The sequence below is a fragment of the Apis laboriosa genome, unplaced genomic scaffold (assembly GCF_014066325.1).
Source record: "Apis laboriosa isolate Shangri-la unplaced genomic scaffold, ASM1406632v1 scaffold69_cov144, whole genome shotgun sequence".
NCBI lineage: Eukaryota > Metazoa > Arthropoda > Insecta > Hymenoptera > Apidae > Apis > Apis laboriosa.
Genome location: NW_025224165.1, coordinates 3,017,111 through 3,039,537, shown reverse-complemented (window position 1 = coordinate 3,039,537; position 22,427 = coordinate 3,017,111). Strand labels below are relative to the sequence as shown.

The 22,427-nt window shown below is 25.2% G+C and overlaps 1 protein-coding gene across 5 annotated transcripts in view; it reads left to right on the top strand.

Annotated features, from left to right (window-relative positions):
- The window catches only part of LOC122719047, a 112,891-nt gene that overhangs the window by 82,355 nt on the left and 8,109 nt on the right, over positions 1–22,427 (top strand). For 4 of the 5 annotated variants that reach the window (XM_043944572.1, XM_043944575.1, XM_043944576.1 and 1 more), the window contains exons 4-5: positions 7,243–7,453; positions 17,987–18,121. In XM_043944572.1, the coding sequence (XP_043800507.1) occupies positions 7,243–7,453; positions 17,987–18,121 (346 nt within the window). The remainder of the gene's footprint in view (positions 1–7,242; positions 7,454–17,986; positions 18,122–22,427) is intronic. The other variant, XM_043944573.1, reaches the window with a different exon arrangement.

Sequence of the window (22,427 nt, the reverse complement as noted above, 5' to 3'; positions counted from 1 at the left end):
GTAATATAGGATTATTGTGATTGCGATAAGCAAGAAATACTGTCGGAGAAAATTTCTCATGAAACTTGTTTGTAAGCTCAGAATTTTATAATTTATTCATAATCTTTATATTACAAAAAACATTACAATAATTACAAAATTACAATAATATAAATATTTCATAAAAAATCATTCTATCTTGTTTAAAAAATCAGTTTAATTTTCTATTCGTTTTATTCATTTTAATTTATTGATCGTTATTTTAAAGTACAATGTAATAATAAATTATTGTAATTTTTATGTATAATAAATTAAATAACAATTTAATATCGAATTTGAAGATTTTTTTCATTGAAAATGTTTAAACTTAAATTTAATAATAAGAATTTATATTAAATAAGAAATAGAATTTGCTGCATTTATAACTCATTTATAACAATATATCAGTACTCTTTTTAAAATAACTGCAATATTTTGGCAGCAAACTTATTCTCTTAACATGTAATTAGAGCGAATATATCACTAAAAAGTCACTTTGTCTTATTTGAAAATCTTGCCAAGTAATACCATTTGTTCTAATATCTGAATCTGTAATTTTTTGAATCGTAATCTGGCACGTGTAATACTCTTGCAGTTAGTTTTTTTAGTAAGATAATTGGCAATTACAAATAATTTTATATTATTAAACAAAGTATTAGATTATGAAATTCGTTGTGAATAGATTGTATTATTTAATGAAATAATAATTTATCTAATCAATTGTATAATTATTTAATCTTTTCTTTCAATGATCTTCTGTTATTGTTATTATACATATTGTTATATTTCTTTATTATGAAAAATATTTTGATTTTTATTTAATATATTCGAATACATGATTTTTTCAAGCTTTTAACGATTCGAATTTCCTTGAATTTAAACTGTTTTGTAAAAAATAAAATAAATAATAATACAATAAAGTTATTTCAAGCGAATATAAGAGATTATTCTTCTTTTCTTGTATATTATTCTTATATATTATTCTAGAGAAATATTTTAGAGAAATATTTTAATTTAATTCATAAGGTTTAATTAAATATTGCCATAATTTTATTAGAGCATATATTTGCTCATAAAGCATAATATTTTTGCTCTAATTTGCTAGAATTATTTTACATAGATAGTACAGTTTAAACATAAATTATATTTTTTGGAGATATTTGGAGATAAAAATTACATATTTATGTATTATGATAAGAAATAGAATTTTTACATTAATGAAATTAATTACATTATGAATTACATTAATGAAATTTAATTAATAATACAAAAATAATAAGCTCAATAAAAAATGATTTGTTGTAAAATAGTACAATCTATTTAATCAAAATTTATAAGAATCTTGATGATCTACCATGAAAATTAAAAATATACGCCTTATAAAATATCACAAATTGTTTATATTTCAATTTTTTTTTGTTTATTTTAATAAATAGCATTATAATTTAACAAATCTAATTTAATCTCGAAGAAATTTTACTGTCCCTATGATTTTATGAAATTCCTTCATGGCTGGAGTAAACGTTGTAAAATTAAAAACATTGGAATATAATTGAATGTCCTTTCAGACCGTATTCTTTATAAGGGGCATTACTGAGCGCTCCTTGGAGGCTAATGCTTTTAACTTTTAACTACGTGGGAGGCCGAGAAACGCTGAAATTAGGCTTGCGCCTGTTTATAGCTTCTGAACCGGTAGAAAAGCAACGCCAACACCACAATCTAATTTAAAATGATGGAATTTTTTTTTTTTATCTAAAAACAATCTTCAAATAATAAATTGTTTTCGTAAAATTCTCATCAGTTTATGAATGAAAATTCAATTGCGTAGAATTGAACGTGTTAGAACAATTGAACATTAAATTTTCAATTGTTAAATTTTTTTTCTACAGATCATAATGATTAATCATGCTTAAGATCAATTGAAGACTTTTTGCCACGCAATTCCTTTATTGTTTTCAATTGAAAAACAAGGAAGAAAACAAACTGCTGCTAACGATATTATGTCATTCATATGCATCAGATCTGGAAGAGAATTTTAAAAGTTGAATATTTTTTAAGAAAGAATTCTTGTGAAAGATTAATAATCCATGTCATATAATTGTATTTAATGATTATTAAAAATTACAAATTGAGTTTATTATTTTTTTTTAATTAATATTTATTGTATATAAACTTTTATTTTTTAATATAAAATTTAATTATATGTAAAGTTAGCAATTAAATTTTCTATGTCACTTGTTAGCTTGTTGATTATTTATTTTACTTTAACTTTATTTCAACTTGTTTGAAGATTATAGATTGATGTGAAAATTAGAAAAGCAAAACACTTGATGGATATATGTGTTTTATAATATTACATCTTATTTATTCACTAAATAGATAAATGTATACAAGATGTTAATTTATTGGAATAATTTTGGAGGATCGATTCTAGAAATCAAAGCAAATACATTCCATCTCGTTTCATCTAATGCAAACTTAACAAAAAAATCTAAATCGACATTCTGTGTTTGTTTTTAGCTTCTAAAAACGTGTATAAACGCATTTTAAATTAAAAAGAAAGTAAAAATTTCTAGAATTTTTCTTTGTACTCCTCCTTATGCTTGCTTCAAGTTTTCTAATTTAAATTTTAAAAATTTCTAAGCTCACAAAATTATATTCCCTCCTCATCTTTATTCTCCTTCACATTTGCATAATTACGTCAATGGTAAGCATTAACATATTATGTGCAAATTAACAATTTTTCTTTCTAAAGCTTGTTGCAAAAGGCAAGCGTTCATTTCATTGCGGATAAACCGCGATGCAGGAAAGGAACGCGAAGAAAAGGCGATTAATACAACAGAACCGATGTGGATGCAAGTAGGCCAGGTTTGTTTTTAATATATGAATACATTAAAAACACCTGATCGCTTTTTAAGAACGAGAATTCTTCTGATAATGCATTTATAAATCATTCAACAATTCGTCAAAAATATACAATTTGATTAATGATTAATGACTGTAATTAAAAACACGAGTTCAACATTCGATTATTCAATAACTATTAACCAATCATTGAGTAATCATTAATAGATAAAATAATTGAAACTGATAGATGGATAATCATCAGATGTGATGATAATTACAATTTTTACATTATTATTTATATATTTATAATTATCTATTATCATATAATCATTTTTATTATTGTTGAAATAATTTTTATGAAAATTTGTATTATACAGAAAGATTCGAATAAAGAAGAAGCTAAAATAAACACGAGAATTGATATATAAAAATGTTATGCAGCTTTTCAAGTTGCGAGCAATTTTTCGTTAGATGAAGTGAGACAGAGATAAAGTGTGACGAGGATAGAGTGAGATAACTCTATCATTTTTCTTGGTTTATCATTGGCTCTTGGTTTTATTTAGTCAAGTTGCAAGATTAAGTTGCTTAAAGAATAAGTTTTAATAGTAATTTTTTATTAATTTTCGTTTGTCTTAATTTTTATAATCATTTTTTAAATTTTGTAGAGAAATTATTTTGAAACAATTTTTATATATTTGAAAAATAAGTTTATTAGAAATATGTAAAATATAATTATGTTTTTATATTATACAATGAATATTATTATGTTTTATTTATAACGTGAAATACAGCGCAATAGAAAAGGTATGAATAATTTATAACAAAATTTGTTATACGCAATCGATTATTCATATAATCGAAAAAATATTTCTCAAAGCGAAAAATATTGCAAAAAATTTTATGAAAAATCTGTAAAAGGAATTTATTTACCTATATTTAAAATTTTTAATCCAAAATAATACTATATTTTATATTATTATTTGAAAAATTATTTTTTTATATCTCAGTCAAATTATTCATTTCAGAATAATATCTATATATTTGCATAAATTACAATATATATTTATAATTCTCATTTCTTTACATAAATGCTATTTAAAAAACAAAAAGTTTATTTGCAAAATCCTATATTATTGGAAGAAATAGATATATATGTATATTTATTTCATTTATTTCAAAAATATATTTTCCAAGCTGAAATAAATTACAAGAATATTAGATCTATCGTTAATTAAAATGAAAACACATTACACATTCGTACTAAACATCGAAATTTTAATTTAAACGCAATGCTGAAATTAGTCTATACGACGAAATATCTATTTCAAAAATCTATTCCAATACTCTTGAAAAGTAGAAGAATTAAAGTTTCATTTTACAAGATCCGTGAAAAGACGATAATAAGCGAGCATTGTAGTATTGAACTGAACCGAGGTTGATCCGAGATAGATCCAATCGCAGTTGCCAATTCCGTAATAAAACGAACTTATTGAGATATAGGAGGTTGAACGAGGAAAAACGACGGTAGATCGATACGCCTCGGTTTTGTTTGTATCGACAAAATCCTGAAACGAGAATTTCAGCCGAGTACTTTTTCAATACACGTAAGTTTAAACGTATCTGCTCGACCTTTATTGTGCACCGATATCGACTTATTGTCCATCGTTTCCTTCCCTTTTTTGCGCTTGAAACTTCTTACGAAGGATCGAAAACAGCCATAACTCGAATGGATTTTGAGCGTTATAATATAGAATGTGTTGGTTAGATTGGATATTTATTATTACAAATTAAAATTTTTTAAAATATTCAAATTCAAATTCAAAAAATTCAAATTTTACGAATATAAATATAAAATAATATATTTTGTGTTCGTTTGCATTTTGTAGTTTTTTTTATATTAAATTTAAATGAATGCATAAACATTTTAATAACGATATATATTTTATACGAAAAAGATAGTTTAAAAAATAATAACGAGTTTAGCACATTTCTTTGAAATATATTTGGATCTTATATAGGGTACCTTGTTATTCGAGGTGGAGAGTGATTCTTCGTTTGAAAAAATTTGAAAAGAAAGAATAAAATTTTTAAATAAAAGTGAAATTGATTATATAACAATTTTAAAAATATTTGTAGACTTAGACTATTCTAATGAATTTTGGAATCTAAAAATCACAGCATCCTGTATGTGAATATTGAAGTATTTTGTAACTGAATGCTCTTCATTTATAAGATAAATTCGAATGTTAGATCTGATTCTCATCATGGCTCCACAGAGTCTTACTTTTGTTTATTATTTGAAGTTTCCATTCAAGATGATCTTCTCTGGGTGGATTTTCTTTCTTTCTTTCTCCCAAATCTCATATGTAGGTCGTTATACAATTAGATCTTATAAATAATGTCAGTTTAAAAATATAATTTCAATGGAATAATATTTACTTATACATATAATAGAAAAAAAAAAAAAAATACAAAATGTAATAAAAAAATTTTCTTAATATTAGTTCTTTTGAACTATATTTTCAAAGATTTTTTTATCTTAATAACTTTTCTATATGTGAAGTAGTACTATTACAAGTATTATTATAATAAAATAGAAAAAAATCTTTTTCGATTTTATAATATTAATCATTTCTTCATCAAAATCGCATAATTATAATTTGATTTTATTTTAAAAATTTACAACAAACAATTCTCTGTTTATTAAGTTTTACGATATTACTCGTATTTTTATAAAAAAATACATTACCAATTAAAATTATACGCTGTTATACGAACGATAATAATGTCAATAAAATATCCCAAAAAATTAATCCAGCAAATACAAGCGATGAAAATTAGGGTAATTTACGTCCCATATCCGAATAATTCAAATTTTTCCAGCCGCGCTCTGAAAAAACGAAACAAACCGCCATTTAAGCTCGAATCCTCCGCATCTGGGTTACACGAAAGGCTTGGCCTTTGTTGGCGATAAGTACAGCTTTCGCGGCGCTGCGAGCAACCCACTCCACAAAGCTATCGTTCACCCCACCATTTTGTACTTCACGTCAGGCGGAAACCTTCGACCTTCTATGGTCAAGGTTACGTGGCGTGCGTTACCTTCGTAATATCGAGTCCAAAGTGGAAAAAAAATTTGCAATCGAATGGTTTTTTATTAACAAGCACAACATGAACGATATTGTAAAATTAACGTGATATACTTTTTATGAATAATTTATGGACCGGTGGAAATTATCCAGAGCGTGCAAATAGAACGTGTATGCGATGATTATATACTTTGTGACGCAGGTAGTGATTCGAATTTGCATTTTCGATGTTTTTTATGCGAGATTTTTGTTCGATTTTACCTCCATATGAATATGATTTACGTATTCGGAATAATAATTCGAATTTTTGGGGGCGAATTCTAATTTTTTTTTTTTTTTTTTTAGAGTGGAATTAAATAATAAAATGGATTATTGGAAAAAGTATAGGATTTTTCTCAATATGTATCAATGTATATGTATCGTTGGTAAAAGAATAGAAATTGATTTGTAATTAAATAGAGATAAAATTCTATTAATTAATATTCATTAGTATAATTGTGTGTAGTATAATTTTGAGAAAGAATAAGTGAAAGAGGAATATCAAGAATTCGTTTTTAAAGATTGTAGATATCAAGAATGTTTGAAATGTTTAGCAATAATAATAATAAATTATTTCGAGAAATTGAATTAATTGATAAGTACGAAATTGGAAATTTAATTATCAATGAAAATTTGATTATATATTAAATCTGTTTGCGCAATTTGCTTATTATTATATTATTTCAAATGTTATTTAAATTAATTAATAATTATTGCCCTTAAAATTAATAATTTCATCTTATTTACCAATATAATAATAATGAAATATAATATTTCATTTAGTACATTTTATACATTTATGTTTCAATTTTCACATATTTCGAGATTTAAATTAAAACATTTTCAAAAATTATATTCATGTACTTCTATCCATTCTTTTTACTTCGTTCCATTTCCAGAAACAAAAATATATATAAAACTCCAACCAATTTGATTGAATTTCAGATTTTGTTGTGTTCTCCAATTACACATGAAGATATTTTAAACAAAATTAATAATGTATTTAATTAAGATAGAAACATAATTTCATTTATCAATTCTTAATTACAATAATTTATATATAATTTATATTGTAACATTTAAACACTTGTTACAAGATAATTTTATTAATGAAACGTAACCTTTCATCAAAATGTAGAATTGATGAAAATTTTCAAAATTTAAATCAATATATTAATCCAAAACAAATAAATTACGTGTAATAATGTGAAATTCATAATGTGACAATAACAGCATATGTATTCGTTCACAGGATTGTCGGGAAAGAATGTTAGCGGCTGGTCGAAAATTCCTTGTCTGAAAGGTCGTTCCTCGAGCAAAGGGAGCGCATCCTCTGGCGGACACGTCGGTCCCCCGCAATGTCCACACTCGGTGTTGAGCAGCACTCGCAGTTCAGTGAGCAGTTCGCCATTGAGCCCATGCCCAACACCAATGCCATTTTTGGTCACTTCAGGCTCGGTCAGGTAAGATTTTCAATGATTGTCCGTTTATTTTTCACTTCTCATTCATTGGAAAAATTCTCTCTGTCGCCTTGATCATCGGTGACAGACACGTGGACTTGTCGTAATAATAGAAAATATCGACGAGTTTCTTTCAATTAATTTAAATGATAATTTCAACTCTTTTTCACAGAGAATTTGCATATCCAATATTATATGTGCATTATTCTTTCACGAGTGAATCGTAATTTACATGTGATGGATATCTATCGTGGAATATACTGAAGGATCGCGATTCTGATTGCTGCACTCTTGTTGTATTCTCCTGTTGATCTGACGATTTTCTTTGAATCGTTGAAACGAATGATAGTGCTACAAAATTAGACACTGCACCAGATGAGTAAAAGTATTTTCACATTGTCCAATTTTCATTGTACGATATTTCGTTTTTCATTCTTTATTATTCTATTTTTTTCTTTCTTTTTTTTATTGTGCATTTCTGATGATTGATTACGTGTAATCGAAAACTGAAAACAAAGGTCTACGATCGATTGATATTTAATTTCATTCGAAAACATTTGATGGTAAAAGATTCCTAAGAATCACTCTTTTGCAAATGGTCACTGGAAAATAATATAACTATAATGAATGTAACTTTCACAACTTCAAAGTGGCGTCCACTTGTCAAAAATAATTTTTATTTGTACCTTGTTTGTATTCTCGATAGATATTTTATTCTCGAATTGATTCGCAATCGTTCAGGAATAATATGAATAGTTAAACGTAAATGTAACACGTGCACATGTAAATCGAGTATCTTATGAAAGAGAAGATTTTTTGCTTACATAATTTTCCATTCTACTCGAATATGGTATTTCTGCTCGAGTCATGCTTCAGGGCACCAAATAACGCGTCTGATCGAATCGCGGCCGTGATTATTAGCGTACCGTGACTAATGGCACCCTAGGGATCCACGAGTTACATTGAACGCGAGAATTTTAAATTATTTTGCGCGGAGTTGGAAGATAAACGTTTTATGAAAAATTAAGGAAATCGTAAATTTCTTTTGACGTCTCTTTTCACGAATCTTTTGATAATTGTCGATGTTTATTTATTATAAATGTTGAGTACACAATGAAAAGTGATTGTCTTGTTGACATAATGACATCTTCTCTCTTTTTTTTTTCTTTGTCGTTAAAATAAAATTTCAATCGAGTTTGAAAAAAAAATGTCACGTTTTTATTTTTCGTCTTTACAATTTTTATTTCTTCCGAAGATTGTTTTAATATTTATTTATCCTACTTTTTTATTTCCAATATTATTATACTATTAATATATATTTTTTGTTTGAACTACATCCAAGAATTCATACAAATATGAAAGAAATATTTTATCAAAACTAAATTAGATATTTAGAAAAATATTATAAACGATATAAATTTCAATTTTATTCTAAAAATTTTTATAGAAAATTATTCTTAAAACAGTATTAAATTTGAATATAATAAATAAAAATAAAAGAACAAATCTATTCTTTTGATACTTTCTTATAGTGATAAAGTCCTTATTTATTTTATAAAAATTAACAAAAGAAAGTTAAAAGTTCAAGGAAATGATGTCAAAAAAGAATGTTTTAATTATTATAATTAACATTTCATATATAAATAAAAAAAAAATCAAAAAAAGAAAATATAAAGATATTGATATTTATACAATCTTTAAGTTTACTGCCCAGTCCATCGATTAGAAGAATATTTATTCTAAATTTAAACAATGTACATATTTCTAATAGAATGTGCTCCAGTTTTCTTGAAACATCATCTTCGAGCATGAAGATAAACAATTTCTATTACCACCCACTCAATAAAAAAGAAAAGGCCATATACAGTTCCATCATCAAGCTACACATTGATTTTTGATATTGAATTTTACTCCTACGAAGATATAATGGAACGAAATTAAAATTTATTATCTATTAAATTCTATTTTTTTCAATTTTGATCAACTAATTTTCTTTCTCCAAAGAGTATGGAATTCAATTAAAAAGAATATATCCCATCAAATTCCAATTTTTAATTAACTTGTGCACACATAAAGTTCATAAATATGTATAAATATAAATCTGTCGGATAATTCTTTGGACGAAGATAATGCCAGGATTTATTAAATATAATTAACCTCTCTTTAAATACTATTTTATTATGAACAAAATTAGTAGTAAAATTAGCCCATGAGTTCTTCTTCATCGTCGAATAAATCTGAAAAATATTGCTTATTAATTCAACACGTTGGATTTTTTATTATCATCACTGGTTCGTTATTTATGAATGGCTTCATCAGATTCTTTATACAATCTGTGTTTGAAATCTGTGTCTCTAATCACACCACGTTTGTCTCCCTGATTACCACAAGAATATATTATATCCTGTATTCATTGTTGGCTACATCATTTGTGAAAGTGAGGGTAGTTATCGTTATCATTAAGCTATAAAAATAAATAGAACAATTATTTCAATAATTATATTTTTCCTTTCTCTTAAATTAATTTTGAATTTTCATTTCTCTACTAAATTTCTACTTTGCTTGAATTTTGTTACACAATTAATTGTTTTCATTCTCGCTTATTTTATAAATATATCTTGATGCAACTTTGCACTCGCAATTATCTTGACTCCATGTTCTAAGGTCATGAGAATTATGTATAATAATATTATTATATTTATTATATTTATTATTATTAATGTTCAAGAAACATTAAGCAATGAAAAAACGTTGCTCGATAAAACGTAGATTTAGATACTATTATCTGTTAAATACGTCTTAAACTTATGACGATAATGTTTATTGAAAATATTTTTACACAGAATGATACCATTTCTTTTCTAAATGATTTTTACATAAAATTTATATTTTAATATTTATATTAAATATTACATCAGAATAATTATAGCTTTATAACTCTTTTTGTATTTTTTCAACTCTTCATTTTTTTATTTAAGATTTTCACATATTTCTTATGTTTTTTTTAAATTTCTTAATGAATATTCAACAGTTCAATTAATTACTTTCACTTCACAAAAAAAAAAGATTTTCTGCCATTAAATTGAAAGGAGAATGAATCAATTCATTCTCATATTTTTTGGACAATTGATAATTTTGATAATAAAGCTTAATGATATTTTTTTGAGTTTATCAGACTCCATAATAAAATCGAATAAATCGCATTAAGACACATTAATCAATAATGTTCTTTTTATTCCATTTATTGTTTTTTTATAACTTATATAAAAAGAAAGAAAAAAACAACGGCAGAAAGAATAATCCATCTTCTATGACATTCTTTATTTACTCTTCGCTTTTAAATAAGGAAAGATTAAGAATAATGGGAATTTAAGCGAATCAAAATAAAATCACGCTTTTTTCTTGTCTCAATGAAAAAACCTTACTTACTTAACCTTAACTCCTCGTGATCGAGAGTAATCATAATCATTTGCGCGTAGTAATCATTTTCATTTCCCTATCTCCCGACTACAGACTGCCGCCAGACTACGTAAACATGTACTTTAGCCACTGTTTTCTTTTCTCCTTGATAAATATCGTTTTGCCGTATCTCGATTACATGTTTAGATCCGTTTTAAATAGCTTTGATAATATGTGCATTTTTTTTCGAATTATCTCAAAAAAATCTCAAAAAAATAATCGCATCTTGTTTTTTTGTTTTTTTGTTTTTAATTTACGTTCGAAAGATATGCACGTATGGATATTTCGAAAAATGTTTGAAACAAATTTCTCTTGAAAATTTATTTATTTCTCTGTACACACGATTGATCGTCCAATTAAAATTTTACACGGTGAAAATGTGCACTTGTGTTCTTAAATTTTGAGAAGAATAATATAAATTAAAAAAAAAAAGATTATAAATTTTCTTGTTGTTGTTCATTTTAAATTTATAATAAATAATTTCAAAATCAAAAATATTTATGCAAGTTATTTATATGCTCATAGGATATCTTTGAAAGGTCGATTCTATAGCTCAAAACAAACATAAAAGTTGATACAAAATTTGAGGCTTATTTATTAAACTGCAAGCAATTTAAGTTAAATGAAGCAAAATGGAAAGAAACAGCTTTGTCTCTATATATATATGGTTATAATGATAATATGCGCATATAATATACGTTGAATGTATAATGTAATAAATAAACATCTATTTATCTATAGATGTTTGTTATAATTGCATTACATTTGTTTCATATAATATTAATCCTTTTGCAATTATGAACATTTGTATCTTGTATTAAAATACAAAATGTTAGATCTGAAAATCTAAATTTATAAAATATTTATAAATTTATAAAAAATCTGTATATAATGCATTTCGAAATTTTTTTCTTTTTTTTAAAATGTGAAATTAGATCTAAAAATTCGTCGTAAAAAATTTTTAATAATCGATAAAAAGGAAAGTAAATAAAAAATACATTATATTTTTGTAAATTGATTTTGTTTACTTTTATTTTTTATGAAACGCAGAAAAATATAAAATAAAATATTATAATTTTCGAAAAAGCTTCGAAATTCTAAAAAACAATATATGTAGAAATATATATCTATTTGTTAATATTTCAAAGTTTTTCATACGAGATGAAAATTAAACAAATTAATTTACAAAGAAAAACAGATTGTTCACAAATTTTTGGAATCGAATTTGAATTTTTATCCTAATAAGATATATTTTGAATCTCGAACGATACACGCCATAATGCAATTATAAACTGTACATTCTCTTATATAATGAATACAGCCATAAAACACGAAGTTTCGTAATGAGATTTCAAATAGACAGAAATCGATTAAATTTTAATGTTTTGTTTTTGTCGAACGAGAATACTGGCAAGAGTGTCATTTATATTTAATAAAAATGCGAATCGAAATATAATCCATATAATCCTGTGTAAAGGTCAATCTTACTAAAAATACGTTTCCCTGTTACATTTATTCTTCATATGGGTTATATTCAGTACTTACATTCAATGTGAAAAGTATATTGACATGTTATACCCTTATCTATTGTAGATTTAAAAGAATATACACAGAGTATAGTGTTTCCATTTATTATTTTATGATATAATAAAATTATGAAATTATTTTGTTTATAAAAATTCTCTAAATCACGATGATAAGATATTTACAGAATTTTGAAATGATAAAATTTGATAATTTTTTATGAAGGATAAAATTTCTTTAAATTTTTATTTTATTTATGTCAAATTTAAATTCCAAAGATAATGTTTTTATCTTTCATAAGAAATTATCAAATTTTATTATTTCAAAGTTATGTAAGTATCTTATCATCGTGGTTTAGAGAATTTGAAAGCAGTAATATTTTCAGTGTGATGTAAATATTATGAAATTAACCGCTTGTAATAAATGTTTGTGTATATTAGGGATTACTTTAAGCAAAAAAAAAAATAAAAATTAATAAATGGTATACTAGAAATTTGTTTAGAGGTAATAAAAAACAAAGATGGTTATTTTAATGAAGCAAAAATTTGATTTTGATTTATACTTTTTTATTGTCGTCTTTGTTTGGTATATACTTTTCTTAAAATTCAACACGCTTTGATTTATTTATTATACTAGTAAAAACTCAATGCGTGACTTTTGATGCTTTTATTTGAAATTCAAATAATTTTATTTGAAATTATAATTAATAAAATTGATTGTAATATAATGCGAGGTTAATGTGTAACTTTTGATGCTTTTATTTAAAATTTCTTACTAGTTTCCAAGTTTCTGCACAATAATATACACGAAGTAATAAACAATAAAAATATATATATGTAAAAAAATGTAAGTATCGAAGATAATATTAAAATTATTATTTATAAAAATTATGAAATATTCATCATGATAAAGATGTGCTTCAAGGATTATGTTAATATTAAATTAATATTAAATCTCAAAATAAATAAATAATTCAAAAGTCAAAGTCGAAAAAGTTGTTTGAAATGTTGATTTCTATAACATATTCAAAAATTCAGAACGAAATTAAGAATGTCTTTATTATTATAATAATTAATTAATTTTACAATGGCTTTGGATATACAATTCTCTAAAAAATTTTATTTCATACGTATATTATAACGTCTCTCGAAGTTATGCTTAGAATTTTTTTATCTTTTATCGATTTCCGCCCACGAGTGTTCAATGAGGTTAATGTCCGGACTTTAGGTAGGAGTATACAACGTATGATGTGCACAGTATAACTTGCAATATCCATTCTCTTATAATTTAAATATAAACTCATATATGTTCGTCATTGTTATCGTGTTATTGGAAAAAATTTTATGGTATAAATAACTTCAATTTTGTGATTTTTCCTTTTAGATTCTTTTTTTAAATAAAATTATATTTATCTAAAATGTCTTTTATGAAAATAAAATTTCCACTATATAAGATTTTCATCACTTACTACTATGTATAATATCACGAAACTATAATTATATTTTACCATTTTTCGTAAATCTTTAGTTTCAATCAAGTTTTACTACGTATTGTAAATATTCTGAAAATAATTTATATAGTTCAAAAATCTATCTATTTAAATTTTCAATTGACAAATCAATAATAATTATGAATTAGTTACTTAATTGAAAATTTAAACAATAAAAAGATTTTCGAATTATTTAAATTCAATACATTTATATTTACGTTTCAATATATTTTATATATTATAATTTTTAAAGAATATGATTTATGTTCGTGATCTAAATATTTTTTTATAAAAAAATACCAAAAAAAATTTCAATAATTTATAACTTCGATTCTAATTTAACATAGATATAGATTCTCATCTATATCTTCGATCCTTTCACTACATTTTCTCCCGTCATGTTTAAAGAACTGTTAAGCGATTATGGAATGAAATATTTAAAACTCGATAAAGAAAATACGTATCATTTATCATATTGATCGATATGTGTTAAACCATTTTTCTTAAGAGTATTATAAATTTTTTTGCATACCATTATAATATATCAAGTAAATAGCATGAGAGAAGTACGAGAAATACGTTTTTTATTTCTTGTTTTTATAATTGATTGACCTCTCTCAAGGTTATTGATTCAATCGAAGCAACTCGTATAGTAATATATTGCATGTAAATAGCTAGGATAAAAATAATATTGCGTGTTTTATCAGCTATTTATAGCACCCTAAGGAAAAGATCAAAGAAATTATTACAAAAAAAAAAGGAAAAATTTTGTATTTAAAAAAAGTGCATTTCATTTTTATCTTTTTTTTCTTTCTTATTATTTTATTTTTAAAATTATAAAATAAATAATTTTGAATAATTAACGTTTTGTTAAAATTGTTTTATAAATAGATATAAAAAGAAAGTTAATTCAAATTCATTTAACTTATTGTTACATATTTTCTTGTAATAATAAAACGGAAAGAAAGGATAATTAAAAGTTTCTTCTAATCTTTTTTATATTTGTATATATATATATTTTATATAAAACACGCAATATCATTATTTCCTTATGATTGCAAAATTATTTCCGTTATATCATGGAGAGCCAAAGTTGTAAATTTTATCGTTCTACAGCATAAATTACAAATCGTGAAATGGATAATTATATATGCTGTAGCAATATTTGTTTATAAAGTTATATTTTGTTTGTAAGATTTCGGTTTCGATAAATGAATCATCATTGATATTGCGTGTTTGCGTATACAATCCATTATACATATTTACACCCAAGAACAATATTCGTACATATATATATATATATACACGTAAATCATATTTATCTTTAATCAACATTATTTATATATTCTTTTGGAATTAATATATCTCGATATGTTTCGCGTATCCTTGTTTCCTCTCAAAATATCCTTCAAATACATTAACATTTTTATGCTACATCTAAATCTTAAAATTTCAAAATAACCGAATAAAACATTCCTCTCTCCCCCTCCCCCCAAATCAATAAACTACTCTAAAAGGATATTCCTCATAATGAATGATTATATTTTATATTTTCATTTTTAACGATCTCCCCCCTTCTACATACACATCAAAGCCTCGTATTTTTTTTTTTTTTTTTTTNTTTTTTTTTTTTTTTTTTTTTTCCTCCACTTTAACCGAACCGCCACAAAGAAGGCAATCTTTTCGCAATTAAAAGTTTCGTTAATGAACTCGCCTAATCGATACATCATTATCGGGATGATATACATATATATATATACACACGTGATATAACGGTAGTAGCGGTTCACGATGCGGAAACTTCGCCGATCCGCCATAGAGAAAATACATTTTAACAGCGGGGAGAGAGGGGAGGAGGATGGGGAGGAGGCGGTTTGTCGGCTGCACAACTTCGACGTCCTACCGTTGCCACCTCGTCCTGAATAATTCATCGTTCAGCATCTCGAAATGGTCGGGTTTTGCCCTGTAATATATCGATAACCATATTCCTCCTCGGAGCGAACCAGTCAGTCTCGAGTAATCGCTATGGGGATCTCGTACCTGTCGCTCGTATCGATCCGGCCGCCGCCGTTGCATTGTTTTTCCAGACGGTTCCGGGGAGGTCGTTTTTCTCGTTTTCAACAGATGCACGTAGCTAGATGGGAAGAGTATATATGAGTGCATTATATAGGGGAATTTAAGTGGCTCGAAAATGCTGATTTTTAATGAAACGGATTGAATAGTAATTTTTTTCTTTTTTACTTTTTTTTTTCTTGGTGATTTTGAAGGGGGTGAAATTAATTTGAGTTAATAATCAAATTAAATTTTGGAAAAATTTCCTTTCGAAATTAATTATGAATGAAATCTAAGTTTATAGATATAGGGAGCAATTTTCTTTTTTGAAAATTTTTGTTTTTTGTTTTTGTATTTTGAATGAAATTTTATATATATATATATATATATATATATATATATATATATATAAATTGCTTATAAATTTGCGTCATTACAGAGTTTAAACAAGCGAAAAATTTATTAAAAGTTTTGATATTAATAAAAATAAAATAATTTCATTTTCTTGACATTCTGTTAAAGTGAAATTGCTCCACGTAATTTGACACGAAAATTATATTAATGGTTGTTATTAACAGATTTTCCGTGTATATGGAATGTTTAATCCTATTTTTTAATATAATACAACTATTATTCTAAAATATAAATTATGGAATTTTATATTTTCAATCTTCTTAAAATCTGATTTATAATTTAAATTGTAATAATAGTTTGAAGAATTTTTCTTCATGAAGAATGCAATACATTAACTTACATAGTTTTGACAATTTTTAATTTACATTTGAAAGTTAAGATATTAAGATATTAAGTGGACTTATTTATAATATATTTTTTCGGCAAGATGAAAAATTTTTGTTTTGCAAATTAAATTATTTAATAATAGTGATAATTATTAAATAATTAGATAGATATGTCATATCTAATGTAAAGATATAATATATATATATTTTTTAAATAATTAATAGAAGCATATCATATCATTTGCTAATAAATGTTTTTGTCATAGACGAACTCAGAAAGCAATACCATTTTTTCTTCTATTGTCAAATTTGCATCTCCCATTACCAATGCATGCACATATAAACGTATTGACGTTGGAAATTGTGATACATTAATAATACATTGTTGCAAACGGATGTAATTGCTTATAAATTGTCGTCACGCAACTATTGAACGTGGCGAGAAAAATAAATTCTGATAATTAAAAGTAATAATTGAATGGAAAATTGACACGTGTCGAAGGAAATGCACGTAAAAAACAATTTCTCTCGCATTATTTCAACATTTTCATTTGCAAAAATGTTTCTTTAATTAACTTAGAAAAAAATTATTCGAATATAAATAGCAAAATTAAAATTATTTTTCAAACACAAAATATAATGTATGTTTTAATGTAATAATTAAGATTATTTGTGAAAATAGTAAATAAAGTTTTATCTAATTTCGAATAATTATTATTTCTTATCTCAAACTCTTAAAAATCACTCGTATTGTAATCTTAAAATTATACATTATACCTTTGTCAATACAATATTCTGTATTGTACACTTATATAATTAACCTTTCAAAACGTAATAAAGATATCTTATATCATTCTCATCTTTGTTTACATAATACACGGTAAAGTTCATTTACATAAATCTTTCTAATCCATCCATCTTTCACGTAAACAGATTAACTGCATCGACTTTAAGTTTTTCAAAGACACTTTAAGATATAAAAGGCAACGTTGCAATTTTTTTTTCACTTACAATAATTTTCTCCAACGCGATATTTTTTTAAAATGTTATTTATATAACTTTATTTATATACATCGATCCACACATATCCGAATTACCTTTTTGATACTTCAAATAAATATTCTTATTTAATAAGAAACTTTCTTATTTAAATAAGAAACCGCTTGAAAATCGTCAAAGAAAAAAAAAAAGCGCGAAGCGAAGAAAAATTAATTTCTAAAAAAAAGAAAGACTTAGAAATTTAATTGACGTCAGCGAATCGATCTGTTTCAGTAGCGGGATGGTGCAAAGTGTCGGTGCTAATTTATCCCCGGACCAAACATTCGGATCGATTCGATCGCTGTCAGTTACGAGAGAAGTGGCCAGTTTCCCTCTGTCGAGAACGCCTACGCCGCCCCCGCAACACAGGTGGGTAATTTTTCCCTATTTCTCGCTCGATAAATATGGCTTTACGCGTAACACACCCCGTATAATACGTTAAATTCGAAAATGCGGGCCTCGTGAAGGGAAAAAGATTGAAGGAAAAAAAACATTTTTATATTTTTCGCGAAAATTCTCGAAACTGTTGAGTTTCGAGAATTTTGCAAAATGGAGGTACTTTGGTTTGGATACTGGTTACGTTGCACGAACACGTGCGATAACTAAAATTGATTTTATTTGGTTACTGTAGCTTGGCTACATTCCACGTGTTAGAATATTGGTTAACACATGCAAATACAAAGCTTCATAACGTGGCTCGGATGAAGTATAGTATTTTAGAATATTACCTTTTAAGATTGATTTTACGGATTAGATTTCTTGTTACTTTTGTAATTAACTTCACCTTGTGAATATTTATGTATTCGAATATTTTTTTTTTCTTCTTCTCGTGTTTACCCATGACAAAGATTTTTTATTTTATTTGCAGAGTTGATAAAATAATTGGAAGAATTTAAAATTAATCGTGATCATGTTTATTTTTAAGAATTATTGATACTAGTTATAAAATGCAATGAATATTACATTTGGATCAATTGTTTTTGAAATTATTTCAATCATAGAAGAATAACAATCGTTGCATAACCTCGAAAACTTTTCAAAATCAATTTTTCTCGAAAGAGAAAAGTGGAAAGGAAAAATATACATATGATGGTCTTTTCTTAATCTCACTGCGCTTTGTTTTCACTTCTACAAATATTATTAATTTTTCAATCCTTAAAAAACTCGAGAAAGAGAGAGAGAGAGAGAGAGAGAGAGAGAGAGAGAGAGAGAGAGAGAGAGAGAGAGATGGCAAATAAAATTTGCTGATCCTAAAACAAACTTATTCCCACTCAGACAGATACATACTTTCCTTTAAACGATATAAATCAGATTCTGGGAAAGTTTTCCCTTTGAGAAAAGCTAGAAGTAAAAGTTCATCCATTCCATTTCGACTTCACACTATAGGACGCGACGTGAAAGCTTTCCGTGCTTCGAGGACATTGGTAAAACTACTTTCAAAACTGCGTTATACGATTCTAAACTTGGTGAAAGAAGATATTACATCTCGCCATGTTGGAAAATATTAATGCACTTCATGATTGGAAAATATTCTGGACAAAATATCCTTCGTGGAAATCGTTAAACAGTGAATAATGGGTGTCCAGTAAATTTTTTTTAAAACGTCAAATAAATCTGCCTCGAGATACCTCGTGTATTCTTGTCATTAATGGTACACACTTTCATTCTCTTAACGTGATTTACATAGTTCAAGAATCTCTTTATTCTTTAAACTTTCACAAGTCAATTAAGTTACCATTAAATTATTGAAACAGTACGTTTGATTAATTTATGAACTGAAAGTTTAAACAATAAGAAGATTTTCAATCGTATAACTCATTTTTAAGATAAAATAAATACTTCCAAATATATCAATTAAATAAGTATCTTTAAATTTATTGAAGGATTATAAAATATTCTTCATGTTAGAAATATCAAATAAATTTGTATGTAAAATATCGTGTATTTTTTTCATTAAATATATCAATTCAATTAGTGTCTTTAAATTGGAAAATAAAATATTCTTTAAATGATATGTATAATATAATATATAAAAGTATGATTAATAAATTTTTTAAGAGTATTAAAAAATTAAAATTAATTAAAATAATTTCATTTGCACTTAGATTTATAAAAAAATCTAAACTGAAAGTTTTGTAATACTGTATAAAATAAAAAAAATATATTATTATTCGTTACTTTCTTGCAAAAGTTGAAGTCGAATTCCCAATCGATCTATCATCTCCGACAAAAACAAAAAAAGGATCGATCATTCAAGAATTTGATCACGTATTAATAGGTAACAAACATATCTTCGTAAGAAGATATTTTTGCATGCATAACTCGTGGTGAAACGCGTTTCGCTTTTTTAACAATATAATATATATCCACGATGTAATTGTAATTTTTTCCATGGCTGATACGATCTTTGCTGCATAAGAATTCACAAGACAATAGAGAAAAAAAACATCTTTTGTTTCATTTGTTACGCAATTTGTGCATACAACCTGTGTACTTGTACATGGCTTACTATAATATATATACTCGAGGTGATACGTTAGCATGAAAATTGAACTAGCTATTATGTAAACAGACCTATTATATTTCAATCGTATTTCCTTTTATTTCCTCTTTCGTTTTATTAATGTCCATCATTTATTATTTTTCGTTTTAATAATAATAACCATCTAAGTATTATTATACTACGCTTTATCAGCGAATAATTTATTTATTTTACAATATTAGAGATATTCACGAAGATTTCGAAGATGTAGAAATTAGAATTAAATATTGTACGTTTGTTATTTTTTTTTTTTTATTTATTTTATCGTATCTATTTTTCAATTTAATAATTTTTAAGTAAGGCTAGATAAAGATATTGAGTTTGAATTGATATATTTTCTTAATGAGGAAGATACAAGTTATTTGTTTAAACAATTTATTGAATATGGATAGAGATATATATATATATAATCTAAATCTGTTCCTTCTTAAAAGATTCATTCGTGCTTTTACTTATTTTTTTAGACTCTAAGAAAACATTTGCTGGCGTAATGTAAATAAAGAAAGGATATACAATAGTAAAGATTCGTATGAAACGAGAATTGATTTATTAATAGAAATTTCTAATTTCATTAATGGAAAAGAATAAAATAATAACATTGGAAAGTAAATTATTGTAAATTGTAAATTAATTGTTAATTTGAAAAAGGAGATAAAGAAATTGCTTACAATTAAATAAATAAATTCATGAATCAACATTTTTATATTTATTTTGATCTTTAGAATCGATCCTTCAAAAGTGACCTACGAATACATTAAATTTATATTATAAAACGTTTATTGATAACATTTAGATTTAATCTTTAAAATTAGATAGATAAAATTACATTTTAAATTTTATATTTCATATGAATTATTAAAGTTTAAATATTTATAATTTAATATATATATATAATTAAATATTTATATATAATTATATATAATTAAATATTTATAATTTTCGTTCATTATTAAATAACGAATAAGATTTCAATCTAAATCTTCATATTCAATATAATCAAATCAAACAGGACGATTTCCAAACTCTTTTGAATAACATATGTACGATACAGACCTCGTATTAAATCCTTCGAACGTTACTTTGAAAGAAAAAGAGTAAAAAAAAATTGGCAATCTTACGCATTATAAATTTAAAATTTTTTACTAGTCTCATTATTTTCTTGCTTCAGCATTATACATTACGTACATTCCATCTCATACCAATATTCTCCATCTTTGATCTTACGCTCCACAAATTGTTCCTCGCGAAGCAAGTGTTCAATTAGGTCGAAGTTATACATACGTGTATATACATGTATACGTACGTGTATAATAATATAGGAAAAATATGAAATTCATCGAAGCGAAACGAGACATAAGTCCATTCCTTTTTTTGATGTTTCTCGATATTCCCCCGTAATATAAATCGTTATACCGTAAGACAGAAAATCCTATTTACCTCTATAAGTGGGTAGGCAGATAATTTATGATCGTTGTACGATAGGTAAAAAAAGAAAGAGAAAAAATTAACAACCTCGAGGCCAAGAATTTTAACGAGGTTGATCGATACTCGAGGAAATAAAAGTACCAAACTTGAGAGTAAAAAAGAAAAAATTTACGAATAGAATCGATATCGACGTCCATTGATTTTCGAAACTTCGGCCAAGGTTCGACGCTATTGTTTTCGTATTATTAACATGAGTCGGAAAGATTAATACGTATCCGAATGTAATTTTAGAATTAATTTGCATGCATTGACCTTAGCCCGACTTTTGAAATGAAAATTGGAATTTTAAATATTTGGCTTTCGAATGTTATTAATTCGAGGAAAAATAAGAAATTTTTTTACGCGATAAGATAAATTTAGGATCGAGCAAAAAATTTATATTTTTATAAAAAAGAATCATTGCAAATTGATAAGATTTATTTTTTTCTCTTGATATTATTCGTGTCAGCTAAGCTTTCATTGTATGCCAATAATTCAAATTATAGAATAATATAGAACTTATTTTTATATATAGAAAAGGTAAAAATAATGAAAAATTTTTACAAGAATTAAGCATCATTCTATATCACAATTACTATAATCATATGTTTTGATATACTTCTCGTATATTTTCTTATTTTTTCATCGATATCATATATCATATTTTGA